Genomic DNA, 19,956 nt, shown 5'->3' with positions numbered 1-19,956 from the left:
GCATGGGTCTTTTCACAGGGAAAGGGCCTTAAGTTTGGTATTCTGTGATCCCCTTTGAGGGGAACTCATGCTTGGTGACTGGAGTTTTGTAGTGTGTCCTTTTTAACATTACAATCACTTGCTTAAGTGAAAAAAGAAGCCAGAAGTTAGTTTTTGAGCCCAGCCTGCTGAGTTTCGCTACTGCTTCAGGGCTCAGGGCTGGGCCCAGGGCACAGGGCAACCACTTGTACGTATCATTGCCTGTACATGTTAGCAAGTGACATAAGATTAGAGTGCAGCCCAGTGCATATCATGCTCCTTTTGTTGTTTATACACAAGGTAAGTGTAGTGCAAAGGTAAGGTAGTGGTACCCATCTCAGTGTTTACAGTGTCCGGGAAGCTGCCCATAGACATACTGGGTTTTACAAAATCTGGGATGACTGAAGGTGCTTCCAGGACCCTTTTATCTTTGCCAAGGAGAAGTTCCATGTTAGGATTCAAAACCCCCTGTGCAGCAGAACCTGAAGTGAAACTGGGCAGTCCCAGAGTTGCGTGGGGGGTTAGAAGTACAGCACTGCCCTGATAAACCTGTGGGCCCAGTGCCCACAGCTCTACCTTATGCCATGACAGACATGTCAGAGTTGAAATTTGCTCCAGTTTCAAGCTAAAGGGGTTGCTGATCACCCAGGCAAGTTTCTTTTACAAGCTCAATTTCTCTCCCTGCACAGACACGCTACTGCAGAGTTGTTAGCTAAAAGAGCACTCTCTCTTTCTGGGAGTAAGATAGACATCTGTGTATGTTTGTATGTGTCTGTCGCCTTGTGGCAGTAACAACGTACTTCCCCTGCCTTTGTCCTCATATGCACTACCTGGGTGTTTCTCCACAACGCTGGGCCTAACCACAGTTCCTTTGTATTCCAGCCACGTGGATGTGGCATGCGGCAGCTAAGGGAGAGCAGTTGCTGTTTGATGGTGTAATGGTGCATAGATTACTAACCAGGAGATTTATTAACTACACATAAAGGTGCTGCTAATATGGGGAATTTGCTGAGTGTAAAGCTAGAGGGGAGGGGAGGGGAAGGGAGGAGGGGGCTCCCTTACTGCTCCTTGATAAATGGCCCAGGAGCCAGGGGTGCTTGGAGGGGTGCGTCTGGGTGGGGCAGGCACTGCACAGTGTTGGATTGCTGCCACTCCTTAAGAAATTTGGTAGGGTGCCAGTTTACTACTTGTGCACTCAGAGGAATAGGTTGTCAATGCCAGAGAAGCCAGTCCCAAGAGCACAGCTACACTGGGTTCCTGCTTGCTCCCTTCCTGGAAGCAAGGTTCAGTCTATGACAGGCAAAGAAACCCTGTTCATGCTTTTCTACAGCAGCTGTACTTGTTTGCTGCCAAGGGCAAGGCTGGTTCCCGTGGCCTATGCAGACAAGGTCCAAGAGTCTGGCCTGTAATGTGAGCCTGTCAGCAGTTGTGTGAAGCCCCTCCTCCCATGGTGCTAGGGCCTGGTGTGATTCTCTCCCCCATCGCTCCACTGCCTCATGTTCCCTGCTCGTAACAGTGTCCTTTCCTGCTCTCTTGCAGTCACACCCACTCTCCTGGTTCTATGGCTGCTGTGCGGGAGTGGTCCTGCACGCGCTGCACCTTCCTGAACCCTGTGGGACAGCGGCAGTGCTCCATCTGTGAGGCTCCCCGCCAGAAGCCAGACCTCAACCACATCCTGAGGCTCAGTGTGGAGGAGCAGAAATGGGCCTGTGCCCGCTGCACCTTCAGAAACTTCTTGGGCAAAGAGGCCTGCGAGGTATGTGGTTTCATGCCAGAACCCGGGCCAAGCGGCTCCCCACTGCCCATCATCAACGGTGTCCTGCCCAAGCCCACTGTGCTGGTGGAACCCAAGGGGATCTCCAAGGAGGATGTGCACAAAGCTGAGAGCAGCAGTGAGGAGTCAGGTGGGAAGAGCCCTGAGGAGACAGAGCTGGAGAATGGCTGGGCCTGCCAGCGCTGCACGCTGCACAACACACCTGTGGCCAACTCCTGCTCAGCCTGTGGGGGGCCACGCAAACTCTCGCTGCCCAAGATCCCTCCTGAGGCGCTGGTGGTCCCTGAGGTCATTGCCCCTGCTGGGTTCCACATGGCCCCTGCCGCCCCTCAGCCTGGCGTCTCTATAGAGATCACAGACAGTGACCCTGTGGCCAGCCAGGGCTCCACGGCCATGGAGCAGGATGCTCAGAAGATGCCAACCTTCAGCCCCTTCTCCCCTGGCCTGCAGAACAACCCTGTGCCCAGGAGCCGCAGGGAGGTGCCACCCCAGCTGCAGCCACAGGTATCCGAGGCCTCTCAGCCCACGGCTCAGACTGCAGCTGGGCAGAAGGGGTCTCCGCAAGGCCAGGCCCGGGTCCCCCCTGTTGCCCGCTTCCAGGAGCTGTTGTGCACCAAGCGTCTGAGTGTACTGGAGGAGGAGATGGAAGTCAGCCCATCATACTGGAAGTGCAGCACCTGCTCCCTGCTCAATTCTGCTGGGGCTAGCAAGTGTGAGGCCTGCAGTGCTCAGAAGAGCAGTGACACGATCGACCTGGCAGGTGACTCAGTGCGGTTCACCCCCTGTAGCCCTTCAAGCCCTGACTTTACCACATGGTCCTGTTCCAAATGCACCCTAAAAAACCCCACGCTTGTGCAGAAGTGCAAGGCCTGTGGCTCCTCCAAGCTGCACGGCTTCCAGGAGCATGGAGTGCAGAGTGAATCAGCCCCTAAGTGTCCTGACTGTGGCATTGACAAGGGGAGCTGTGCCTCTTGCAGTGGCAAGGCCCCATCGGCCCGCAAGGTGGCCCGCCTCTTTCCCTCTCAGCCACCCTTGGCCCAGGACAGGCTGAACCAGTGGCCGTGCCCTGCTTGCACCCTACTCAATGAACTGAAGGCCAAGCATTGCGTGGCCTGCCACACTCCCCAGCAGTACATGACCCAGCGCAAGGGTGCCAAGCCGCTCAAGAGGCGGGAGAGCATGCATGTGGAGAAGAGGCGGCAAACGGATGAGGGTGAGGCCAAGGCCCTGTGGGAAAACATCGTGACTTTCTGCCGGGAGGTGAGCACTCTTTAAGCTTCAGCCTTCCCCTGCCCCTTCCCCTCGTCTTGTTCAGGATTCCCGTGTGGAGGGAGGTGAGACCTGCCGGTTCTTGACTGCCAAGCCTGGCATCTCTCTGGCAAGCTCTGCTCAATGTGCTGCTTGCCTGAATCTGCAGGGAACTTGAAACAATAGGTCTGAGACATGGGTACTTCCCAGCTCATCTCACTGGGTGTTGATTCTGAAACTTAATGTTACACAGAATAATATTATTATTTACTACCTGGGCGCATCAGTCATGAATCATTATGCTGGGCACTGTACAAACACATGAACAAAAAAGCCTTGTCTCAGAAAGCTTTTAGTCCAAGCACAGGGCAAGAGACAGCCAGTGGGTACAAACACATGGCAAGAGCAGTAGTATTGCCCACCTCGAGGATTTAAGTCACGAGTCAGGGCCCCAAGAGTTACACTATTGGACTGCTGCTTACCATCCCCCATTGCCCAGGCAATGAGCATTCCTCCTTGGTAGCTAGGAAGGCATTCATCCAAGATTGTAGAGCCAAATGAACCCAGTTGATCAGAGCTCCTGCCACAGGTTGGCGGCAGAGGGTAGTGTGGGTTCCTGACAACTTCAGAGAGTTAAAGAACTAGAATTGCTCATTCAGAAACCCCTTTGTACTGTCCTGTTGTCTCTGCTCTCCTCCCATTATCAGTCTCAGCTCAGAGCAGAGCAGCCCAAAAGTCTGAAATCATTCCTGCCCTATGCCTGTTTTTCAAAGGAGGTTCAAGCCTTCTGTTGGCTGCTGTGTTCAGTAGTCCTTAAGTCGCCCATACATTCTGATTGTTATGCTGTTGGAGTCAGGATGCCAGATTGCTCAGAGCATTGGTTTGTTCTGGGATAGCCGCAACCCCCTGGATTAGCCTTGAGCATCCTCATGTGCCTGAAATATATTGAGTAAGCTCTTGAAGCCCATTGATGCTGTTTGCATTGAGCATCTCCCCTGACAGCGTGCTCCATATGCTTGCAGCCGGCGGAGCTGGGAAGTTCTGCTTGAGTTCACTGCTGATGGCATTTTTATTCTCGCGTGTTTCTCTTGTACATTTCCAAATGTTTCTCCCTGGCTCTGCACATAAGTAAATTAGGGTCCTGGCTTTATTCCTGTCTAGCTTTGCCCTTCCTCTGTTCTCCAGAGCAGAGCAGGATTTTGTCTCCCCCTCAGCAGCCTGATTTTTCCCCCTGCCAACTTTTTGCACTGAACTATTGCATATTTTTCCAGTTTCTCAAACCCATGTCTGTGCCTTGCCCTCCCTTCTCGTCCCACTGCAGTCTCCACCCTGCAGTCCTGCCTTTCTCCTTCGTTTCAGTAACACCTGCCACCACCGTGACCCCATCTACACAGATCTTGGGGCAGGTCCCTGGCTGATGCAAATTGATAGGACTCCTTTGGCGTCAGTCTGGGGATGACATTCAAGGATTTGCCCCATTAATTAACCCTCACAGTCTCCCCTCTGAGCTTGTTCTGGTAATGGAGCAAGTCTCCTTATCACCGGTGTGCCCCAGGGAAACTGAGGCAGGAAGAGGGAAGTGACATATCCAGGAGTTTTGTACAGTGAAGCAGTGGCTGAATAGGATGTTGAACCCATGTGTCCTGGTCTCTCTGCCATGCTCCAGGCAAGCTGTGGAGGTTTTCTCCTTCTCCCATCCCATGCGGTGCCTTTTCTCACCTTCCTATAGATGTGTCTCTCCCCTCAGGTTTTGTTCCTCTGTCTTGTGAGCTATCGTCTCTGTCCTTCTCTGTCTTTCCCCCTTGACACTGTTCACTTCTAGGGCTATACCTGGCTGTTTGTTCTCAGAAGCATCCTCCTCCCCCAGCCAGTGACATCCCCTTGGTCATGGTCACTAAAAAACCCTTAAGGCCCTGGAATTAGGGTCAGGGATGTGGAACCTTCAGATTCCAGGACCCTTTTATCTTTGCCAAGGAGAACCTGTTCCCAGCTATGACGCTGACTTTGGGTAACTTCCTGCCAGGTCCCCATGCCTCAGTTTCCCCCCTGCCCAATGGGAATCATGACATTGAGTCACCTTTTGTAAATCTTTCTAAGATCTCTGAGGAAAGTGTCTTATAGAAGACCTAATTACTATGTTATCAGGCAGTTGTCAGACCATGTCATGAGTCTGATTCTTAGCCTTGCTGCATTGGACTGAGTGAACTCTGAGGTCAGGGATATCATGCTTCACCTTTATGTGTAGAGGGTCAAGCCCTGCAGATTCCTTTGGAAGGGCAAAACCAGCAGAGTCGAGGCTGAGCAGGGCCCTCAGGCAGCCCTGTGCAATCCTCAGCAAGAGCAGGTGCAGCCAGGCTCCAGGCTCTGGCTTGGCTCTGTTAGCAGCTTAAGATAAAGGTCACAGGTGTGAGTCATTGATTCCTAATCGCACAATTGCTTTAATTATGTAACTCTTTGAAAAGCAAATAAATAAATGACCAGGGGTGGAACGGGCAGCCTCAAACCGGTCTTTGACATAGTGTTTAACTCTTTGGGGTTCCAGCATAGCAGTACATCCCTCCTGCCTCTCAGTAACCACATGTGGATCAATAACTGAGCGAGCTTAGTAGCTTTGGGGTGTTTCTAGAATGGAGGTGATGTTACCAGCTAATGCCATACGAATGTGCAAGTCTCCTGCACATGCCTAGGCAGAAGTGCAGACAGGAGCACTATAAGAAATAGTATCCCTGCCCAGACCAGCATCAGGGAGACCCAGAGCTGAGAGAGAGTATTGTGCCAAGAGAAAGCATCGCCAAATGGGGAGGTCTTAGCTGACTTTAGGACCCTGCCAGTGGAACACAGGGCAAGCCATGTGTTAGAAACAGACTAGGAGTTAAACATGAAGAATAACGAATTGGTAGGGTTCTGCTTACAGGGGAATGCGGTCCATGCAGGGCTGTGGCCATAGCCAAACCAATGAGGTGAAGCTAGCTGCAGGGGAGGTCTGGGTCTCATGATTTATCTTCTAGAGGGTAATGTTAATGAGTGATTGGTTTCATTAGGGGAGTAGTGACTTTCCCCTGGGATCAGCAATGTGTGTAGGGTGCACACAGGCCCCTTGGGACTGTAACACCACTTGCTTATGCTCCTGTGCGTGCTTTCCTCAGACCGCTTCTGGGATTCTGCCCCCATTGAAATCACTGGAAGTGGACTTGAATGAGGCCAAGATTTCACCTGGGATCCTCTCTGCCATCACTTCATTTCAGAGATATCCCACCACTGCAGCCCCTGTGGTAGAAGACAACCTGGCCAAAGCACTTCAGCATTCTTGGCTGTTCAAGGTCTTTGGGGCAGGAACCATCTTTTTCTTCTGTGTTTATTCACTGCCCGACACAATGGGGCCCTGGCCATGACTGGGTCTTACCACAGGGCAGATAACAAAAATAATGGCACAAGTTCCAGATATTGGGAGATGTTGTTGGTTGCAAATTCAGCACCAGCTATTTCCTCATCAGTTCTGTCTTGAGGACGTGGTGCTCTCCCAGGTGCTCTCCCAGTAGAGAAGATTGATGAGTCCCAAGGACTTCTGTTTCTTTGGTCTAGAGCAGGAGTGGCCAACCTGCAGCTCTGGAGCAACATGCGGTTCTTCAGAAGTTAATATGCATCTCCTTCCACTTGGAAGCTGGTCACTGCGTGCTTGTGCAAAGATTTAAGGAGATGTATATTAACTTCTGAAGAACCTCACCTGGCTCCGGAGCCACAGGTTGGCCACCCCTGGTCTAGAGGAATATTTTAAGTGTTAAATTTCCCACTTAAGAAAGAACACCTTTGTAAAATATGAGGTTCTTTAAACAATTAGGAGGTGGTTGTTAAAGAAAAAAAAACACACAAAGCAGTTATTTTAATGATTCAAGACCATAACAAGAGAAGAAAGTACCAGCCTTATGTATATAAAAATTGATTTATATCAAATTGGATTTTAATCATAACAGTTTGATTTCTTTTAATTACAAAAATATCCTGGTTCTTAATCACCCTGTTTTAAGCACTACTTCTCCTCTCAGTTAGTTTTGGCTTCCTTGATAACCTTTATGCTCTAAACCTAAAAACTTGTCTATGCTTGGAAGTTAATTTGGATTAAGGCAGGCTGTTAATTTAGAGTGTGGCCAGCATTTCTAATGGACACGTGAGTGTCCGCATGTGAACATTTGGCTGCTATGGAGTCATGACAGTTCAGATGCTTTCAGGCAAAGGCTGCCTGGAAAATTTGCTGCTGTTATTTATATGAGCCCCTTGAGGCCCTGCTGTGCCAGGAGATGGGCAAACACCTAGTGAGAGACACTTCCTGCCCTGAAAAAGTTACAGTTGAAATGGGAGACAAAAGAAGACTGGTTATCTCCACATTGCAGCTGGAGGCTGAGACCCAGAGAGATTAAGTGATTTGTCCAAGGACATGCAGGGAGTCTAGCACAGCTGGGGATTGAGCCCAGGCATCCTGAGTGCAGTAGCAGATGGCAAAGCATCGTTGTGGTGACCGTGCATGCACAAGGTGTGCTGTATACCCTGGTGTCAGTATAAGAGGAGGGGTGAAAAGGCTGGTTCCTGAGCTCCCTATTGACTCATGGGAAAACTGCTGTTGCTTCGTGAGCAAATGCCTCTGGGCTTGTCTCTCCTGTTAGTTCCAGCCCATTGTGAGAGTCTGAGCCATGCAGATTTCTGTCTGTTTCGAAACCTCCCCTAAGGGATGTGCAGTCACAGGATGGGCCCCTCCACACAGGTCAGCTCTGCGCTGCACCCTCAGCCCTGCCTTATTCAGAAACTCCCACTCTTACTGCAGCAGGGAATGTCTAATGACCCTCTGCTCTTGCCACTGACCTGACTCTGGCCACCTGGCTTAACACAGCCTTTGCAGTGCTGCCCTCCTTACCTGGGCTGAGTGGTGCACTTACACCTGAGACCTGCCTCTGTGAATAGCTGTGGGCTTGGGGGGCCAGGACCACTGTGTAGCATGGACTGCTTGGTGTCATTGCCCATGTGATTTGTGTTTGCAGAACAAGGTGAATTTTGTGGATGACAGTTTCCACCCTGGGCCCAAATCCGTAGGGTTCCCGGATGGGGACAGTGTCCAGCAGAGAGTGAAGCAATGGCTGCGGCCTCACGAAATCAACTGCAGCATCTTCAAGGACCAGTCTGTCAAGTGGTCGGTGTTCCGGACACCCCGGCCCTCGGACATCCTGCAGGGACTGCTGGGAAACTGCTGGTAAGGGGCAGTGCATGCCAGGGCCGCACAGCCCCCTCCTCTGCTCCTGCAGGCACAGAGCCTGCTGCCTGTCACCTAGCCCCTATCAGATCTTTATCCTGCTAGGCTTCTGCTACCCTCTGATGTCGTCCCACCCTCTGTTGTGGCTCATGCCCCATTATAGACCCTAGTCTCATTCCTCTGCCACCAGCTGTCATCCCACCACGTTACCTCTCCCCCTCCTCTGCCCCCCCACCGGCTACTGTCTAGGTTCCTTTCCCCCACCCAGCACCTATTCCAGGTTCATTTCCTCCTCCACATTGCATTGACTCCCATTCCTGCCACCTCCGAGACCAGTTTAGAAGGGGCCAGAGAACTCATCCCTCCCAACCCCCATTCTCTCCATGGTCTCCTGTCCCTCAGTGGTGGCTGCAGGACTGGGAATGACTGGACTGTCATATCAGAGGTCCAGCTTACCTAAGATCTTGCCTCCTGCATGGGCCAGGATGAGGTCCTTCCGAGAGAGGTGCATAATCCCACAAAGGGCAGGGTAGGATTATCTGCCTATGTGAGATCTCCTCTAACAGCTGCTGATTGGCCTGAGCCCCAAAATGGAGCCCTCCCCTCCTTTTCAGGGTGCATGTCATAATTGCAGCCAGCTCTGCCTGTTCTTGTGATTCCTATGAATGCCGAGACTCAACTTGGCAGCAGGTGCCCAGATACCACAGGAAGCCAGCTCTTTCCCTGGTCACCTGGGCTGGTCACCCTTTTGCAGGGTTTCTCCTATGTGCTGGCTGCTAGCTTTGAGTGCCCTCTACTAGCAGTGCCCAGCGGTTCATGCTCCTATGCATAGCTGGCCTGGTCACTGCTCACTACTGCTGTTCTTAGAGCAGGAAGGTAGGGAAGGCTTTGGGGCATTCATGGGAGCCAGTGAGCAGAATGCTCCAGGAACCTCATGGCTGGATGTGAACCAGGTGCTGAGCTTGCTGTCAGAGTCCCCAGCCCAGTTCCCATCAGGTGATCTGGGCTGGGGAGTCACCACAGCCTGCTGAGAAGCCATGAATCTTCCTCTGGGCACCTTTCTCCTTTAGGTTCTCCAGTTATGTCGAAGGGACTCAACTAAGTTGCCCGGTGGTATCGTGGGGAGCATTTAACAAGCCCCTGGCTCTACGTGGGGTCTGCCCAGGTTGTATTAAATTGTTCTTTGGAGCCAGCCCTAGTGGTGATATTCCTTTTCCCCCTAAGCCCCTCAGCCCTGTGGCTTTGGGAGGCTGGGCCCTTCTCTCTTCAATGCCTGAGGCAGCAGTGTTCAGAGTCCTTTTGCAGTGATCCAGCACAGATGCCCAGCATGGACTTCATCTCATGTCTCCCCAGGTTCCTGAGTGCGCTGGCAGTGCTGGCAGAGCGTCCCGAGCTGGTGGAGAGGGTCATGATCACACGGACACTGTGCCCAGAGGGGGCCTACCAGGTGCGACTCTGCAAGGACGGCACGTGGACCACAGTGCTGGTGGATGACATGCTGCCATGTGATGAGTGCGGCTACCTCCTCTTCTCCCAGGTCAGTCCTTGCTCTGATATGAAAGCCCTTGGCCACCGAGCTAGCTGCTATAGGGAGCAGAGGGCTTAAATAGTGCCCTGACTCCATGGGGCTGGAGAGGGCAGTGGAGCTCACAGGAATAGAGGATGGTAACGCAGCAGGAAGATCAGGCTAATTTCAAGCAGCCCACTCAGTTGTGGGGCTGAGGGACTGACCTTAGTCCGTCCTGTGGGATAAGTTAGCAGGGAGCTGCCCCAGGTGTAGAGCCTGGTCTTCAGCTGTGCTACTGACTCAGGTGACTGGTAGTGGGAGCACAGGGGGGCATGTACCCCACCGAGATTGCCCCCTGACTTGGTACCACTCAGGACGGGGCAGTTTTTTTGCTGTGCGGGCTGGGAGTGTGTTGGTGGAGGGCACTAAGCTGCAGCACAGAAGTACAGGAGCTTTTGTCCCACCCCCGGGCCTGCCCACAAATTGTGCCCCCCCATGCTCAGGAGGCACCAGTCACCCCTGGCTACTGAGATGCATTTTGCCCCCACCCTGAAAATGGTGCCTGCTTTAGGGCTGGAAAGCAGGCTTCATTGCAGAGCCCCTTGAGTGTCATGTACCTTGAATTTTCTGGAGCTGGAAGTTTCCTTACTGCGTTCTCTGCTTAAAGGCTATTTGGGTTTTGACCCGTTTTTGTGCTACGATAAGTGCGGGGGGTGAGACAGTGTTTTATCCCCCACTTTTGCCAGAGCTCCCTGCAGACAGGGGCCAAGGTTTGATGGGAGGCAGAAGCACAGTTCCTGTTGACACCTGCTGTCTGCCTGCTTCGAGTGGGACATCAGAAGTGATCTGAGCCATGGTACAGTCACTTCTAAGCACGCTCAGTCGAGGTCAGCAGGAAATGTGATTTCAAGAAGTCTTTGGGTCATCAGTACACTCTGTCCCTGCCCAGCCTGACACGCTCAGAGGCTGCTGCTGGGAGCATTTGCAGAGATACAATTAAAAACATCTTTATTGAAAGACAGACAGTGCAATTCTCCAGACAAACTGAATGGCCCCTGTATTGGAGATGGAAGTGAATTTGGGAATGCAAAGAGGCATCCTGGATCTTTGCAGGCTGTGTGCTGTAGGATTTGGCTGTGTGCTGTAATCCTGAACATTTGTTTTAGAATGACACAAAAATGAAAGGCTTGATTTCTGCAGACTTGCCTTGAAACTCAGGTCATGTGCAGAGAGCTGTGTAGGAAAAATGCTGATGCAGTTTTAAGGGTATAGCCTTCAAGGTAACCTGCAAATGGCAGTCATGGGTGTATGCATAGGAAAAGGCTGATGAGAGCCTTATTTATGTATTTACTATCAAAATAAGATTTTTTTTAAATCTACTTCTTTCTGTCACAAAAATGTCAAGTCTGCCTTTCATGCTTTTGCTGGAGGTGTTGTTGCAAGTCTTGCGTGTAGATTGAGCTTTGTCTGCCTTTGGCTGAAGATATGTGTCACATTTTTAGGAAAAAGAATTTTTTCCTGAATGTTTCTTAAGTGTTTGAGTTATAAGTGTTATTCAACATGAACAAAAAGCCAAAATGTTAAAGTAGTATCACCTCAGGGCACACTTGCATAGATTTTCAAAAAGAAATAAATAGAAGTTTCGATGGTGATGGGAGAAGAGGAATTTTTAAATCAAAACAAACAATAAGCATTTTCTGGCCTTCCCAGCTCTTCTTTTCCAGCCCAAAAGGTTCAACCCCAGTTTACTCCTCCTTTCTGGCATATCACCTTCTAATCTCCCCAAGTCATCCAAGGCAAATAGCAGTTGAATGTTGCTTTCCTTTTCACCTGTGGATCTCAAAGTATGTACATTCCTGCTGCAGGAAATGCTGTAAGATAAGCCAGGCTGCCAGCAGGTAGTGATTTCTGTTACAGTTTCAAATGTATAAACATACAGGCTAACAAAACTTGCACCAAATAGCACCTCTGCAGCTTCATTTCTAGGTTTGACCCCTTCACCTACTGTTTGTCTGCTGTTTACTCTCCTTAGACTGTAAACCCCTTGGGGCTGGGATTTGTGTTCTTGTGTCTGCAGTGAGTTTCAGTCATCTCATAAACTGTATGCCACATGCTGATGTATTTGAGGTAGCACCTAGGAGCCTCGGTCCCAGGCCAGAGCCCCATCCTGCTAGGTGCTACCAAGACAACAGCAGTAGAGACTGTTCAGTGTGGCTTAGCTGTCACTCCTGATGGGACCTTTGAACAAGGGCCAGTTGCTTTCATGAGTGTAATGTATTCCCTGCATTTATTTATGAACATATAATCAGCGTAACGATGCCAGAGCGTCAGCCCACCACCATATCAAAATGACTTAAGGGTAAGCTCCATTTGTAAAGTGTGCTAAATCTAATTAAGTCTCCACATTGTCCCCATGCCATGGGTGAGAAAAGTTTGCCTCAGTGTCTCTAATATCTCCGTGCTGTCATCCACTCGTCCTTGAAGAACCTTGCCTCACTGGCGTGTGAAATGTAATTGGTTCCATCTCCAAATATTCTCTCAGCTGCCTAATCCAGGGAGCCATTGTAGGAGGGAGGGTGGGAGGGGAGCATTTGAAATCCAGGCATTCAGGATGTGTATGAAATCCCCTTTTCTTATTAGACATTCCTAAAACTAGATTTACTGGGAAATGGGGCCTTTAGCCTGTCATGGAAATAATGCCTGCATTTGAAAGAACTGTCCAAATATATATTTACAGTGCAGTGCAATGCACCATGCAGGCTGTAAAGCGATCGCAGCCTCTTGTCTCTGCTCCAATGCATTTCCAGAGTGGGAGAGGGGGGAAATCACTTCCTGGGCACAAGATGCTGATCAGATCATGTACAGATCTCATTTGGCCCCATAAGTAACTCATTGTGACTGCCACCATTGCTGGCTTCTTGCTGACTCTGGATAAGCAGACCATGGTAGCTTTAGTGCAAGTATCCTGCCTGGCCTGAGGGGATCCATGCCTGTTTTGTGTTCAGGTGTTATCTGCTGTTTCTTTGTGGAGCTGCCATGTGAATTGTAACCTGTCTCTGTCCCTTTCGCAGGCCCAGAGGAAGCAGCTGTGGGTAGCCCTCATTGAGAAGGCTCTGGCCAAGCTACATGGTTCGTACTTTGCCCTCCAGGCAGGGCGTGCTATTGAAGGCCTGGCTACGCTAACCGGCGCCCCTTGCGAGAGCCTGATGCTGCAGGTCAGCTCCACTAACCCTCGCGAGGAGCCCATTGACACTGACCTCATCTGGGCCAAAATGCTGAGTTCTAAGGAGGCTGGGTAAGACGAGGCGGGAGGGGTTCATGCGAGTTGTCAGGAGCATAGAGATCCTAGAAGAGAGGCTAGGGTGGCAGCTTTCATTCATATTGCTCAGAGAAGAGAGGATAGTGTTAACTCAGGTTGTAACCTGTTACACTTGGCAGCCATCTTAGATGCTGCCAGAAGGCCCATGGGTATAGTGCTAGGAAATTAATTTCTCCTTGTTTGTTTTCATATTGAAGATAAAACCCTGATGAGTTTCCCATGCATAATTAGTGTCATTCTTTGTGGGTTTCTAAATGGCTGATGATTAACCTAACTTTGTTTTTGCTTTGATCAAGTTTTATTTTCCAATCTCCTGTGTTACAGCAGGCCTGACCCTGCAGATTCCCCTACTGGGTTATAACAGCTCTGCTATCTGTAACAAGCTGCAATTAGGAGTGAAGTCAGTCCAGAGCTAAACAAGACTAGGAGAAGAGAGGGCCCATGTGGATCTGCAGTTAAGAGCATTTCTGGAAGATTCAGGCTGAGTCGTGTGGGAGGGAAATTGGATTGCTAGGTGTCAGAGATGCTGCTGAGCTATGGAAAACGGGGTTATTTCCATTAGAATTGAAACCAGAGGGGCTAAACCAGACCACATGACCCATAATGTTCTGCAATACAGTGCATTGACTGCCATCAGTTTTAACGTGTGTGTACTGCATGTATGTGGAGACTCCCTATCCCAGCATGTATTGCTTTTCTGTGACTATAATGGTGTGACCCAGGATAACACTAGCCTCCAGCCTGGATTGGGTTTATTCCTCAATCCAAGCAGACAGGAGTGTTGTATGTGAGGGCCTACAGTCTCATCAGGCTGTATCACCAGGCAAGTAGCTAGGGTGGTTGCTGCCTCCTGTTCTGCATGCCTCTTTGATGTGGCCCAACCCACAGATATTGGCAATGGCTGGGTCAAAGCCAGGTCTTCTCTGACAGGGAGAAGAGGTGAGCCAGGATGATGAGCCTGGCTTAAGGTGTGAATAATGCCTTACACCCTGGCAAGCTCAAGGCAAGGGTGGATCTGTGAGGAGAAGGCATCGGGCTGGTGTTTGTGGTTCAACTCTAATGACCTGTCTGAGACTGTTGGTTCTGGGCAAAGCCTTCCCTGGCTTTTCTGTGGTACATAGAACATGGTTTCCCCTGGCTGCCTTGGCTGCATCCATCCTCACTCCCAGTGGCTGCTGTTTTATGAGTCTCCTCTCAATGCTGCTCTGCCTGTGTAGTGTTAGGATTGAAGAGCTGGTAGAGGGCTATGTGTGGGGTAGAGCTGGGTCTCTCTTTCATATGCTGAAGTTTAAAAAAAGTAAGAGAGTTAGAGTGCTGTTGTGGGGAAGCTCACACCTCCAGGGTCTTTATTGACCTCAGTGTGAATTACAGTGCATTGTTGAAATGCTAGAGAGCTCTGCCTCAGGCAGGCTTGCCAGTTCACTGCACAGGCCGTAGGCTGTGGCAGAGGTTGGTGGGATGGGGTCAGAGCAGAGAGTGAAAGCTCCTAAGAGTGGAGTAGAAGCGGCTGGCTCCAGCAGTCCTAGCCTGCATCGTGGCCGGCAACAGGGCATCTGTTACAGTAACAGTGGGAACTTCCACCGGGGGGTACAGAATAACTGACTAACCCTGGCTCAGGTAGAAGAGTCACATCCAGCTCATCCTATGTCCCATTGGTACCAAGCAGGTGATGCCAATCTCCACTGTTTCTCCTTCCTCTTCCCTTGGTCCCCACTGAAGGTTTCTAATGGGCGCATCCTGTGGTGGCGGAAACATGAAGGTGGATGACGCGGCCTACGAGAGCATGGGCCTTCGCCCGCGGCACGCTTACTCCATATTGGATGTACGGGACGTGCAAGGCTTCAGGTGACATATCAGAGACATTCAGGCAACCTCTCTGCAGCTCCAGGGTGTGGGGGCCAAGTCCCCAAGCAGGGCAGGGTCACCCTGCTGTTGGGACAGGAGAGTTAGAGACTTCATCAGTAGCTCTTGGTGCATGAGAGAGTCAGGCTGTGGCTGGAAACAAGCTGTCAGTGTTGAGGCCATCTGGAATCCTGCAGAAAAGAGAAGGGGTATCAGGAGGCTGTGGGTGGGATGCTGAGATAAGGGAGAATCCATGCTGAACTGGATGCTGGAGGTCCCATCCCCTTTTAACTGGGACACCCGGGGACCCCAGGAAACCAGTCGCTAGGTCTCCCCTCCATGTGGCAGCAGATGCTTTACTGCATGTCTTGGGGTTGCACAAGTTTGTTTGCACCTTGGTGCACCACTGAGTCACCAGGGCAGCCTCCTGCCCCCCTGGCTATTAGCTGGGCCAGATCCAGTGAAACCAGCCCCCTTGATCTTTCAGGGTGAGGGGAGAAGGAACCTACAGTAGGTTTTCTCACATGGCGTCCCTGTGGGGCAGCGTAATGCAGATGCTTTCTCTGAGGTTGTTCAGGCCTGGGGATGGAGCTGGACACATCCGATGCATTGTCCTTGTCACCATTCAGGGCACTATGGCAGGTGTTGTTCCTAGAGGCTTGCTTTCAGTGACTCCAGCTTGGGCCACTGTTAAAGCGTTTGCTGTGATGCATTCATCCAAAACACTCCACTGCTTGGTCCTTTGGGGCCAGTGGCCTCTCCAGAGCTGAGATTTCAGACTGTGTGTGCAAGCCCAGGGCTGGACCAGCAGGGTGCTGCAGTGTGGGATCCTAGTGTGCTGGCAGAAGGGCTTGGGGAGGGTTGCACAGCCCTTGCCTGTACTGGGCCAGGCCAGGCTTTGAGCCCTGTGGTTCCCAGGATTCTGCCTGTTGTCAAGGCTCCATCTCCTGGGTGATGAACAGGCCCTGGGGCTCACAGCTGCCCCTCACCCAGCACGACTGCATCCCTCCCAATTCTACATGTCTGTGCTTCTGCCCTGCCAGGCTCCTACGGCTCCGTAACCCTTGGGGCCGTTTCTCCTGGAATGGTGACTGGTCCGACGACTGGCCTCACTGGCCAACACACCTGCGACATGATCTGATGCCGCACGGGAGCAGTGAGGGCGTCTTCTGGATGGAGTACAGCGATTTCATCAGGTAACACAGGGCAGAAAGGCGCCCCTTACGCTGGCACCTGGGCCCTTCTCAGCTGACCGGACTCAGCATTGTTCTCCCTGTCACTGTCTTAGATCAGTCTGTGTGGAAATGGGAGCATGGTGAGCTAAGCCACACCAGGGCAGTGCATGGGCCCTTTGTACTGCTTACTGCTCGCCCATGTTGCCTCAGGCTATCACCAAGCTGGACCTAATACTTTAAGCAGGGCTGGAGATGGGCAGCATGGGGGAAGGAGTTTTGTAGAGATGGGCTCTGGCAGGTGCGATGCTGGCAATTCCTGGGCATGTGCTGCCAATCATGTGGGGAAACACTGTCATTCCCAGCAGTTGCTGGGTCTGTTGCAGTCTGTAAGCAGGTGGAGTGGGGCTCTGTGTAGGGCTGAGGGAGAGGAGGGCTCCTGTTGTATGACCTGGTGGAGGCTCCCTGGGCTGTGCCTCCAGGATGGCTCTTCTCTAAATGCGAAGCTCTGGAGCCACCTAGTGTCAGTTGGCTCACTGCTGCCTGGAGGAAGAGGAGCCCTCTCCCTTCTCCACCCCTGTGGGATCCTTTGGGGACCCCTGGCAAGAGGAGGGGCTGCACAGGTTTGGGGTAATGGCTCTTAATTGCCCTGCCTGCACACCTGAGTGCTGCTTTCCTCCTTTTCTCTTTCTCAGTCTCTTCCACACTTACTCTTTCCACTGGGAGCCCTTGGGTTTCTCCCACACCAAGAGGTGCTGGAACATTTTGGTCTCAGGTGGGTTTTGCCATCACTGAGTGCTTACTGGCCAGGCCACTGGAGGCACATTCAGCTTTCCACACCACAGCAGCTCTCTGCAGCCCTGTAAGGGCTTAACCTAGTTCTAGGGGTGCCCCGGGCTGAGCCCAGTGGTCTTTCCATTCATACCTGAGATATCTGGCCATTGACCAACCCTCCTGCCAAAGCCTGAAACAAAGCTTTACTGAAACAAGGGGTGTGCGCTTCCCCTTCCAGGCACCCTCCGTTGTCCCCAAAGTGCTTGTCTGAGGGCTTTGCTTTGAGAATGGCATCCAGCATGGCCGGTGTGGGGACAAGGTTGGGATTTTGTCAGGTGGGTTTGGCGCTGCTGGTGCTGTTGCTTGGGTCAACAGTAATGTCCGTCCCCTGCCCACAGGTATTTTGATTCAGTGGACATCTGCAAGCTGCATTCAGACTGGCATGAGGTTCGAGTACAGGGCACCTTCCCCAACAAGGCCAGTGGGCCTGTCACAGTGACCTCGCTGACAGTGCTGGAGCGTGCCACGCTGGAATTTGCCCTCTTCCAGGAGGGCAGCAGGTGAGCCAGGAAACAGGGCCTGGCACCTGTGCCTGCCCTACAATCAGCCAAACACCTGCAGCGGGCAGAATGGGCCACGGGCTAAGGCAGCATGCCAGAAGTCAGGAGTCCTGGACTTCATTCCCAGGCTCCTTTGGCAAGGCACTGCCCCTGTCTATGCCTGAGTTGCCCCACCAGCAAACAGAATTACAGTCTTACCTGCTTCTTTGGGCGGAAAGACTTTTGGGATTCTTTTCCAGGAGGGGCTGGTTACAGGCAGCTGCCATTCCTCTCCCAAGTGTCTGGAGCAGCCCAGGTATGAGACCAGTCTCAGCTGGCCTTATCTGGTGTACAGGCTTGTGAAGCAGTGGGAGAATCAGTTATGCTCTGAGCCTACAACACCTCCAATGTCATGCGGCAACAGGGCCTGAAATGCCTCTGCAGAGCTTATCCAGGCCCTGCCATCAGGTGGGTCAAGCCCATGGTTTACACAGAGCAGCCCCATTCTTTTCCTACCACAATGGAATTATAGGATCATGGAAAAGTAGGGCTGGAAGGGACCTCACAAGATCATTTGTCACAGCGCCTTGCTCAAGGTAGGATCATCCCTGACTAAACCGTCTCAGCCAAGTGTCTATGTGATTTGCTTTTGAAACCTTCCAAGGATGGAGATTCCAATTTCTCTAGGTAGCCTGTTCCAATGGTTGACCACCCTCATAGTCAGAAAGTTCATTTTAATGTCAAACCTAAATCTCCCTTGCTGCAGCTTGAGGCGATTGCTCTTAGTCCTGTCTTCTACAGCCACAGAGAAAAGCCTATTCCCATTCTCTCTGTAGTCACCCTTCTGGTATTTGAAGACTGTTATCAGATCCCCCCTCAGTCTTCTCTTCAGACTAAATTACCCTAGCTCTTTCAGCCTTTCTTCATAAGTCTTGACTCTGAAACCCCTAATCATTTTTGTTGTGCTGCACTGGATTCTTTCCAAACTATCCACATCCGTATTGAAGTATGGGGTCCAAAACTGGACACAGGAGCTGGGTGAGGCCTCACGAGTGCTGAATAGAGTGAGCAGATCACTTCCCTTGATTTGCAAATGTCATTACTGTTAATACAACCCAGGATACTGTTAACTTTTTTTGCAATAAGAGCACACTGTTGGCTCATATTTATCTTATGGTCTACTGTAACCCTGAGGTCCTTCCCTGCAGTACTGCAGCTTAGCCATTCACTCCCCAGTCTGTAGCACCTGTCCTTGTTGAATCTCATCTGATTGCTGCCCAAGAGCAGAGGAAGCCAGGGCATGGATCACACCTGAGTTGTTCCCGCCTTGCAGGCGCTCCGACATGATGGACAGCCATTTGCTAGACCTGTGCATCATGGTATTCCGGGCCACATTTACCAGTGGGAACAAGCTGAGCCTGGGCCGGCTGATGGCGCACAGCAAGCGGGCAGTGAAGAAGTTTGTGAACTGTGACGTCATGCTGGAGCCTGGCGAGTACGCAGTTGTGTGCTGTGCCTTCAACCACTGGAACACAGCCTCCGCCCAGGGTGAGGCACATGACTGGTTGCAGTGGCCGGCTCAGGGTGGAGGAGAATGGGTTGGGAGAGTGAGACCAGCAGACAGCACATTCAGGAGGGGTGGGAAGGAGCTAGGGGGTGTAACTCTGGCTACTCTGGCAGGTAGGACTTGGGGTGCCAGTTCTCCACCACCACAATAAGTCTTTCTGCCCAACCTAATTTATTACCTGTCTCCTGTCCAGCAGGTGGGGCTGGAAGGTTGCCCTGGGAAGCTACAGCACATGGGTTCAGCCAAGCAGTGATCAGAGAATCTCAGGCTCCCCACTCCCTAGGTCTGTGGCCAGTGCTAGAAGTGGGGAAGTGGCTCTGCGATTTTGCTGGAGGGAGATGGCCAGGCCTGTAGGAAGCCCACTGTGCTTTGCCAATCTACTCCTCTCTGGGCAGAGAGCTCTCTCTCCCTCATCCAGGCCCCCCATCCCAGCTAGGCTGGTATCCTTGCCATTCCCCCAGTTTGCCACTGCAGACACAATTTGGGCATCAGGATTCCTGGGCTCTATCCTTGGTTCTGCTACTGATTCACTATGTGACCTGGGTCAAGTTATGTCATCCTGTGATGCCTCAGTTTCTGCCTTTGTGCAGTGGTGTTAGCAAGGCCTTGCTTCTGGTGCTGAGAGAGGTCACTCATCGGTGTCTGCAGGCCTCTGAGGAGCTGGAGCAGGGGGTGTGCAGTGCCAGGGGAGCAGGGTGTCCTGTGCAGCAGGCCCACTATCTGGAGGCGGCATTAGTGTGGCAGCAGTTAACAGGAATCCCAGAGATGATCCCAGGAAGTGGGGACCTGGTAGTGCGCCCCCCGAATCCATCTGTGTCTCCCCAGTCTCTAGCCCCACCAGCAGCAGCGGGCGCACCACAGCCGACTCCTCCAGCTACATCCTGGCCATCTACAGCTCACGCCTGGTGATGGTGGAGCAGATTGAAGCACAGCCCACCACGCTGGCCGATGCCATCA

At 51.8% G+C, this 19,956-nt stretch overlaps 1 protein-coding gene across 1 annotated transcript in view; it reads left to right on the top strand.

Moving 5' to 3' along the window:
- Positions 1 to 222: 222 nt before the first annotated feature.
- Positions 223 to 19,956, top strand: part of CAPN15 (calpain 15) — a 27,560-nt gene continuing 7,826 nt past the window's right edge. Inside the window, exons 1-8 of the mRNA XM_019507682.1 lie at positions 223 to 3,052; positions 8,071 to 8,279; positions 9,633 to 9,816; positions 12,858 to 13,081; positions 14,825 to 14,950; positions 15,991 to 16,143; positions 17,292 to 17,453; positions 18,766 to 18,980. Of these exons, the coding sequence (XP_019363227.1) occupies positions 1,580 to 3,052; positions 8,071 to 8,279; positions 9,633 to 9,816; positions 12,858 to 13,081; positions 14,825 to 14,950; positions 15,991 to 16,143; positions 17,292 to 17,453; positions 18,766 to 18,980 (2,746 nt within the window). The 5' untranslated portion in view covers positions 223 to 1,579. The remainder of the gene's footprint in view (positions 3,053 to 8,070; positions 8,280 to 9,632; positions 9,817 to 12,857; positions 13,082 to 14,824; positions 14,951 to 15,990; positions 16,144 to 17,291; positions 17,454 to 18,765; positions 18,981 to 19,956) is intronic.

The sequence above is a fragment of the Gavialis gangeticus genome, unplaced genomic scaffold (assembly GCF_001723915.1).
Source record: "Gavialis gangeticus isolate Ggan-Ray unplaced genomic scaffold, GavGan_comp1, whole genome shotgun sequence".
Taxonomy (NCBI): domain Eukaryota; kingdom Metazoa; phylum Chordata; order Crocodylia; family Gavialidae; genus Gavialis; species Gavialis gangeticus.
Note: the sequence above shows the minus strand (reverse complement) of the source record. Positions and strands in the feature narration are given on the sequence as shown.